The 10196-nt window shown below is 27.8% G+C and overlaps 1 protein-coding gene across 1 annotated transcript in view; it reads right to left on the reverse strand.

Moving 5' to 3' along the window:
• Positions 1–10196, reverse strand: part of sli (slit guidance ligand) — a gene marked incomplete at its 5' end in the record, with an annotated part of 108929 nt that overhangs the window by 10265 nt on the left and 88468 nt on the right. The window contains 10 exon segments of the mRNA XM_014437270.2: positions 1407–1623; positions 1713–1876; positions 2901–2972; positions 3057–3128; positions 5568–5711; positions 5923–6055; positions 6848–7011; positions 7087–7158; positions 7331–7402; positions 8522–8668. Of these exon segments, the coding sequence (XP_014292756.1) occupies positions 1407–1623; positions 1713–1876; positions 2901–2972; positions 3057–3128; positions 5568–5711; positions 5923–6055; positions 6848–7011; positions 7087–7158; positions 7331–7402; positions 8522–8668 (1257 nt within the window).

Genomic DNA, 10196 nt, shown 5'->3' on the forward strand with positions numbered 1-10196 from the left:
GATAAATTGCTGATATTCTTGAAAGCTCGTGGCTTGCGAGATTTGCCAATGACAAAAAGGGGCAATTTATGAGTTCCTGATCCATTACTACATAAAGCTAGGGTCAGCCTTTCTTTTGCTAGTTTATAATAGACAATGTTTTTATTGTTTTTTGCAGCTAGAGTTTTATTGGGCAACATTTTAAAATTTAAGCCTGTCTCATCTAAATTATATACTTGCTCTGTTGACAATTCTTCTTTTACTAAGATGTTCCTGAATAAATCGATGAATGCTGTCGCAGCTTCTTGGAGTGTTTCTTCTCAGAAATAGTCGGTTTATGCAAGGAGCGATGTTTCAAAAGGTCGGACTATTGAGAGGGATTCTATCGAAAAAGGGTCGGTTTATCGGGGGTCGTTATAACGGGGTTCCACTGTATATTGTATTATAGAAAAGATAAATATTTACGAGGAAATCAAAATATGTTATCAAGATTTGGTCTATTTGTTAACATCTTCTCTTTTTAGCTTTACAAGGGAATCACATAAAAAATATATTCTTAAATTCAATAGAACTTCAATAATTACATTTAAAAAAACAAAAAAATCTGGGTTGAGCAGTTTATTAGGCTTCCTAATTATATTCTGGAAGGACAAAAAAACAGTGCTACTGGGAACAGCCAGCATGTTAGAAATGTCTTAAATATTTTGTTTATAAAGCCTAACCCTTGACTTACTATAAAATATAGGGAATACTAGAAATATAGGGAAACCTGAAAAAATAAAATCAAGGAGTATTTTAGTTGAGTACCCAAGAAGAAATGTGGAGACGATGAATTTTTCAGATTTTATCGAAGAAGATGTAATGTTTACAGTGAAAACAATAAAAATCACTAAAATCTTATTAAATATTACAAACTTACAGAGTTATCAAAGCCTTGATACCATTACACTCCACAATTTTTTCTCTAAAGTAACCACTATTTATTGGAATCAGCCCAAAATCATAGATCATATAGTGTCAAACAATGAACTGGATATTCTGGTAAAATGGAAAAAAAAAATAATTTGGAGGGAAGATATGAGCAGCTGTGTGAGGAACTGAACCAAGTATAATGCCTGACAGAAGGAAAAGTATTGCTCTTTTTCATTCATAACTATGTATTGGTCCCAGAGGAAATGTTTAGTAGGGAAGAATTGGGCTTCCTAATTATATTCTGGAAGAAGGGCAAAAAGCTGTGCTACTGAGGACAGTCTGTGTTGGTAGAAAATTATAAAATATATCATAAATAGAGCGTAACTATTGACTAATCGACACCAGGTAGGTGAACATTTCCAGCAATAACTGAAGTAAGGCTAAATTCAGCAATAATAATAATAATAATGATCATTAAAATAATTTAGTTCATATCTGATTTAGTTAATACAAACCTAAATCGTCCTTCTTCTAAAACTCTGCAAGTTCCTTGATTTCGGCAAGGATTCCCATAACAGGCATCAATCATGTACTGGCAATGGTTTCCATGATAACCTGGAGTGCATATGCATTTGTACTTTCTTTCTGGTAATGGTTCGCATTCTCCTTGATTTGAGCAAGGATTAGTATAACATGCATTACATTTGGCTAAGATATCATTTCTTACTCGAACTATAATAGAAAGAAAATTTCATTAATTCAGGATTACTTTTGAATACAAAATTTGACCAAAATATAAAATATAGATTCAATGAAAATACCTTTGCATTGGAATGAGGATGAAGGTGTTGTCAATAGGAGTTTATCTTTTAAATTGGGTGGTTCACTGCAACGTGCAATTCCTGGTTCAACATAGTCTCGTTTCACCCAATCAGCAAGCCAACGTAAACTGCAGTCACACCACAATGGATTTGAACCTAATGCCCTGAAAAAATATATAATTGGATTTTTCTAATTCTTATGATGTCAGGAATTAATGTTATTGATTATGATTAATAATTATAAATCTCACTTTGAAACACTACCACCTATATTTTTATTCTTTAAACAACTTATTTATGGAACTGGTGAAAGTAAAAAATGTGATTTTTCAATTGGATGAGGTAACATTACAATGATGTTTACTTATATCTCACTACTTTATGATTATGTGATTTATGAACTGCTAAACATAAAAAGTGGGATACCATTAAATGTTAATGTCAAAAATAAAAATAAAGATTCGAACAAAATGAACAACTAAAGATTGCAGTTATAGTTTCTGTGAAATCATGTCCATAAATTGGCATTATGAACAAAGGGTTTCTAATTTAGTCCTAGATAAATTCCACTTTCAGAAAATGTAGTTATAAACTGTGTCCAAAAGTATTGACAGTTGACTATAATGAGTCTGATATATATATATATATATATCTTAGCTCTTAGTCCATTATTAATGTCCACAATTAACAGCTAAAATGATCAATGATAAGAGAGAACTGACTATTTCTAAAAGCATACGGCTATTCTGTAGATGAATTGAATATTATTTTATTAAAAGACAAGATATTAATTATACTTTGTAACTATTATCTAAATAATTGATTTGTATACAATATCAATTAACATAATTAGGAATAGTCAGCATTTTTCATAGGAATAGGAGAGCATCCACAGATATATAAATAACATAAGATATTAAAAGCATTTGTCTGAATAGGTTACTTCAAATGTCAATAATATTTGATCAGGAAAATAGTATTGTTCTCACTATTTGCTAGCTTTTAGGTTTTTCTTAATGCTAAACAAGATTTAAATTACAAATAAATTCATGAAAAAAAAATAAATAACTGGACAAGAATTCATCTTTGAAACAAAATCAGAATTCAATAATTAGGATAATATTTATTTCAATGCAACCAATTTTCTAAAAATATAAAGTAAAATTTTAAATTTATGAATTTACTTACAAGTGAGTGATTATATGTAGATCAGAGAATGCTCCATCTGGGATCATTGAAATATTGTTGCCATGTAAAGATCTACAAATAGAATACAAAAATATAGAATACATGTCCTACACAAACATACTAATATTTTTTTATTGGTAAATCTATTGAACTTACATTATTCTTAATAGTTTCAACCCAGCTAATGCATCTCGTTCAATACATTGTATTTTATTATAGCTCAGAATCCTGGAATAAAATTGTTTTTATTTAAATGCAATTTCTAAAAAAAATATATTAAATTATTTCCAAGTAAATAAATTTGTATTAATTATAAGTTATAAGTAATATTGTCAATCAAAAAAGCTACATACAATTTACAGATACATGAGGAACATAATTAATTTAAATATAACCATTTTTATCCACTTTTTCTTTATAAAATAGAAAATAAAAACGAGGACACAACAAAAATAAATCATAAAAAAAAAAAAAATAATAAAATAATATAGTAGCTTGGTACAGAGTAAACTTAATAATTAATCTATTGATTTCACAATCTAAAAAGACTATGTGACCTAGAGGCCAATTTATTCGTTATAATTAGAACAATGAGTTTTTTTGTTCTATCATATTTAGAATCAGATACAACATATAAAAAAAAAGGAATGTAGGAAAACACTATTCAAATCACTTAACTAACATTACCCTACTCTTGGAACCCTGCCTAACTATGTCTTTCACACAAGGGCGGCAAAGCTTGATTCAGGATTCCCAAAGTTGAATGTAAATATTGTATATAGGTGTGAATGTATATTTATTTTTATTTAAATTTAATTTTCTTTATATTGTATATGATATGTGTAAATTATTTTGTTATCACAAAATCAGTTATTATTATATCAATTAGATTTTTATTTATATATATCATATTTGTAATTTGTTTTGGCTTTTATTTTTTAATTATGTGAGTACTGTTTTTATCATTTACATTTCTTTTATTTGTTCTATTTTTCGGTATATATGGTGTATATGAATACTTTGGAAGCTAATACTTATTGCTCTTAATAGTGGCAGATTATATTGTTATTCTTTAATAAATAGAATAATGAAAAAAAAATACATTTCTAGACTTACATCTCACAGAACAAGGTTGCTTTAGACAATAAGTATGCAATAACTAAGCTTAGTAATAAGTAAGTTTCAGAATACAGGAAAAATCTCAACTTAATAAATATAGCATTTGATTGCACATTATTTTATAGACCATAAACATCAAAATAAAACAAAGAATTCAATCAAAGATAAAACATAAACATTTAAAAGTCTTGGAAGCTCATTTATTGATGCTAAAAACATGAATTGGGATTGAATTTTCTTCAGAAGATAAACTACACAAGATAATGAAAATAAAAAAAATACATAGAATTAGCTGAAGATTTGAAGCAATTGAATAATTTGAAAGGAATCCATATGAAATGGACTAATACCAGAGAAAACTCAATCTTCTCTTTGTGAACCGAACCTACCTAGACTTTATAGAAAACTATTAGCAATTGCAAATGTTTGCAACATTTGTCTCCAACTGTTACCTATTTTTGTAACTTTGTAAGTGGTGGATCAACAGGGAGGCAGAAGAGGGAAATTTACCCTCCCAAAATAACTTCTGAGAAAAACATATTCCCACTATTGCCAATACTTGTAATTGTAACCAATTATCATTCATTAGGTAAGGGGGAAATCAAATTTCACTCACCTTGTGAGAACTTCATTGTAATAGATGAATTAATGAAATTAATGAATTGCCTTTTTTATGCCTATGATAATCGATTTTAGATATTTCAAGATAGGGATAATCGATTTGTTACAATTTCCCCCAAATTTATGACACTGTACCTTTCTTGCAGGTGTAAAAAATATAAATAAAAATAAGGTTTAGGTAGGTTCGAAACTGCTACCACCAACAATCGTTGCTTGTATATCTCTTTCCAACGGAACTCAAGAATACACAGTTCTACAAGGTTAGAAACAATAAAATCCTCCCACCTACACCATGGTCTACCTCTCAGATGTTTTCTTACCCATTCAGCACTGATAAGTTTTTAGTTATCTGTTCGATACCTCTTCAAACAACTTTAAAAATCCATTTTGGCTGTTACAATGTTATAATTTCAACTATTTTTACTTCCAAATTTTTCGAGGGCTCATCTTTATGAGACCAAATATCCTACATGATACTTTATTTTTGAAGACCTAACTTTTCTTCCCTCAACTTAATTCTGAGCTGGCTTTAGACAGGGGTGATTGATAAGGCTGAATTTTGCATCACAGTAAGAATAGTAGCATATTAAAACTGTTAAAAAACTTTTATTTCTTCTACATTTTCTTTAGGAACAAGGCTATCATTTAAGGAATATATAGTTACAATGTTGAGAAACTGTTAATACATACACCAAATGTATTAAAACTTTTAACATTTCACATCCCTGATTTTCAACTTGTGTCATACACCCCTTGCAGCAGTCCCACCAGGTGACCTGAATGGGGTACTATTTTACCTTTGAGAGATCCATGACTGTTTGTGACAATTATTTGACAGAAAATAAGTGAGTGGTCTTTTATGTTTATAATATATCAATTATATACTTCCTTAACAATGTTAAGTGATAAATTGGTACTCATACTTACAAAGTTGATAGGTTGGTCAAATTGACAAATGTAAAATTTGAGATAACTGTTATTTGATTGTTACTCAAATCCAGTCTTGTCAAATATTTTAAATGGCTTATTTTCTCTACATCTATTGACTGAATATCATTTACATCCAAATACCTGAAAAAATAAATTAGTTAATAAAAATGAAACTTAATCAAGGCATAGTCTTTTCATATAATAATCAATAAACTGTTTCATAATTCTATGAGATACGATTGGAAAATGTTATTTTTAGATTTTTTACCGTAAAATTGTCTTTTATAAGAATGTTAGAAGGAAATGCTGATATATCTTATAATTATTAGCCAAATAAATAAAAATGAATTACAGTTCTGAGGTTTCAGGTGGTATTCCACGAGGAATTTCAACAAGCTTTGCCCTGCTACATCTAACAACTGTTCCTGCACAAACACATTTGGGAGGACAGTAGTTATCACCTAAGCAGCCCTGATCATTTTCACCTGCAGATTGATAAAATTAGATAGAGTAAAACAATCAGAGAAAAATATTAACTTAGTTTAAAAAAAAAACATATATGTTATGAAAGCAATATATTAAGAGTTCTGAAGAAAAAATGTATCAAGTGCGAAGGAAATTTGTGTGGTGGAAAGTCAAAATGTGGTGCAAAAACAAAAGATTATGCTTTTTGATGAGGACTGTCTTAAAAACCAATAACTGGTATCACCACCGAATTTAACTTCTAATAGAAAGATGGAATATGTAATTGACAATGATGGCCAATATTTTGAAAAATAATTTTACTGTACAGAATTTACACTAAAATTTAAACAAAATTTATTTTATGCACAAAGATTGTTGTAATTACCTAATATATAAAGAGGTATATTATTACTGATAATTGCTTGTTGTAAAGTTTAATTATTTAATGTGTAGTGTTATGTTCTAAATTAAATGATCTAATAAAGCACAATGATATTGCTCATTTCAAATAATTATTATTTTTGTTACTTTATAATTTTTTTATTAATTAATTTTAATTGACATTTGTTTACAATAAATATTTTTTATAATAATATTGTTCATATTTATTAATTTATTATTTAATACTGTAGTGAATTCCAGACAGATGGATATCCATGTTATACATAACCTAAATTTAAAATTTTTACTTCAATATTTTGTAAATAAACTAATATTTTATTCATAATTTAGTATCAAAAATAATACTTCAAATTTAAATTTCTAAGTCTTATTTGTGTTTGAAATTATAGTGCCTTTAGAACTATACTTACTGGTACATTTAAACTCATGTTGAGGAATTTCATGTATGGCGACATCTTTTAGTCTTGTGGGTGATATACAGCGTGGACTTGCTGCTAATAGTTCTTTACGGCGAAGCCATTCAGAAAACCAAGCAAGATGGCAATTACAGATGAATGGGTTCGAAAGAAGATTACTAGAGAACCAAAACTATTTATAAATAATATTCAAAATAATGTACATACTGGTGCCTGACATAATAATAACTTACAGTGTGTGTAAAGAAGTTAGAGAATCAAATGAACCTGGCATGACACAACTGATCTTGTTTTCATAAAGTGATCTAAACAAAAAAAAATAAAAAGTCTTGTTATAGGAGAGTGATGAAAACTAATATTAGAAAAAAAGTACTAAATGATGAAATATTTCCTTATATTTAATGTACAATATTACAATGTATTAGCTGAATTGTATTTAAAATCCTATGAAAATAAAGATAACCAGTGACTACTTACAAAATTTTTATATTATGGAGCCCAATGAACATTTTATTATGTATTTCACCAATTTCATTTTCTGCTAATATCCTAAAATAAATAATATGCAAGCATTAATATTTCAATAATATAATACTTCTTACATGGAATAAAACACATTTGTTTAATTAATCTTAATGATATACTGCTGAAATTCTATTAAACATAAACATTTAGTTGAATATATAAAATTTGAAAAAAAAAAAAAAAATACCAAACATCGAGGAATAAAAACTTCCTAGATAGAAAACAAGATCCTTTAAATGATTATTGATTAAGAACTTCTTGTACCTTATAAGCCATTATAATTATCATGCTCGGAAATATACATAGATTCCTTCTTGTAATTTAAGGGCTTTTAGTTAAATATTATGTAAAATAATTAAGAGCATACTAATTTTATCATTTTAATTGGTGGTCTAAGAAGATCATATCATTTGCCTCTATCCTCTTCTTTATTCTTATTTGTTAAGACTGCACTCTATTGGCACTAAGTATGTCTTAAGCACTCTCAATTTCAGGATTTAAATAAAATTATCTAAATGCTTGGTATTCACATTGCCAAAGAAATAAAGCTTTACTACAGCTATTCAGATTTGAGGGTAAGGGCATCCATCATAATATCACACTAGTATTTCTAAAGTGACATAAGTCTAAAACTTACATTTCTGGAAATGTGACACTCTTGCCTATGGAGGGGGAATAGCATTAAGGCAGCAAGAGTGACACAAGTGCCCTCTGGTGGACAAGCTCTGAAGCTAGGTTGATACAGTTTTGATGATTCATAAAGATATATTTACCAATTTCTTTCATAACCGATTTTTGAGATGTGTCACTTTAGGAATACAAGTGCGATATGTGAAAGCATATTTTTTTCATTTCCCTAAGCTTAGAACATCGCCCACATCAAATCTCATTGTATTTCCTATATTCAAAACTAGCAAATTAGTCTATTTCCTCAATAATTTATAATTGAAAAAGGGTGACATTAATATCTTTCAGATTACATCATAAATTTGTTATAACATTAATAAATAATAATAATTTCATCAATAACAATCATTTCTAGAAGTGAAAATAATTCTGAGTATAGATAATTTACAAAACAGAAATCCACAAAGTTTATTTTAACTTTTATACTAGATAGAATATTTAAAAAACGAAATTTACAATTCACTTAGATGATGACAGCCTTCAAATGCATTTCCTTCAATTCCAGTTATTTTATTTCTTCTTAAATCCAATTTAACTAAATTAGGTAATCGACCAAAAAGTCCATCAGATCGAATCCTTTTGATTTCATTATCATTCATAAGCCTGTAATTAAAATTATTTATAACAAATGGTGAAGATATTTTTGACTATAGTTATAATCTAGGAGAAGTCATTTAAGGGTTTGGTCAAAAGATTAAAAATATTTAGCTAGCATAAAACTTCTTTTAATCTGTGCTGAAGTTTTAATCTAAGTTTTAGCCCTTCATTATGGCTAAAAAAAAAAAAAAAAAAGCAAGTAAGAAATATTTCAATTTTTTGTTTTTGTTGGAAATTTCTATAAAGGGTTTTGGAGTTGCTGAATTGGAATATGAATTTAGTTATTTTTTTGCAACTATTCTAAAATACTTAATTCATTTTATAGACATTTTTTGTTAATGTAATTTTCTATACATTTTTTTTAAAAAAATTAAGTATAACGTCTAATTTATTCAATTAATAACACAAGTCTACTGAAAGAAACAATTGAAATTTTTTCTTGTGGCCGGAGAGAATGAATTTGTTTACAAATTTTCCTAGATCAACTTAAAATCTTTATTATTTGTTTATAATTTGACCAAATTAAAATATTTTGGTACCATCAGAAAATCGATCATTCTTTCAGTTTGATAACAGTAAATTATAAATTTTTGGCACTTTTTGTGCCACAAAACCGAATTTCGAATTGATGAATTTTTAAAAATCTGTACACAATGGAAGAAAATGGAGTTCATTTTCGATTTCATCAAAAAACAAAGACTAGCCAAAATGATCAAATCAAAGGTTTGCTGGATACCTGCATAATGAAAGGTACAAAGTTACTGTTAAAAAAATAAAATGAGCTTCCTTTATAGGTTTTGGCAATATTTATTTAGATTATTGACGACATAAGTAAAAAAACTGCCTGTAAATGACAATAGAGTAAATAATCTAGCAGTGATTTAAGAAAGAAACATAAAAAAAAAAAGAAAAGAGGGGCATGGTAATAAGAAGGGGAAAAAAAGAAAAGAAATGAAAGACACATACCGATGAGTCAGAAATCAAGAAAGGGTGAAGTTATGGATAGTAGTGCTCTCAATGGAAAAAGGAAAAAAATGTTATGATGTATTCTGTAAACTGTTGAACACAACAAATAAAAGGAAAAAAATGTAATGACTTAGTTCTGATGTGTAACAGATAAGGTAAGGTAAAATATGATGAGGATTTATTTATATTTACTATGCAAAAATACAAAAAATGGATTTTATTAAAGAAATTGGTATAATGTGGTGGGTAAATAGTTGCAATGAAAATAAAAGGCATTGATATCAGCTGCTTGGTCCAGTATAAAAAGGTGATAAATTTGAACCCAGTAGCAGACACAAAAATGAAAAGATCAGCGCTTACAAAGAAAAGATAAGTTATGGATGAAGGATGATTTATGTTATTTGATTATTATTTAATTTCATAACTCTTTGGCATGATTTTTGTAGTTCTAATTTAAATTATTACTATAAGATATATTATTTTATGTACTTGTGCACATCAATAATAAATAAATATTCACATCTTTGAAGTGTCTTATTTTCATTTGAATAGCAGGAATTTAATAATA

Source organism: Halyomorpha halys, unplaced genomic scaffold (genome assembly GCF_000696795.3).
Source record: "Halyomorpha halys isolate HHAL.00 unplaced genomic scaffold, Hhal_1.1 Scaffold2403.1, whole genome shotgun sequence".
NCBI lineage: Eukaryota > Metazoa > Arthropoda > Insecta > Hemiptera > Pentatomidae > Halyomorpha > Halyomorpha halys.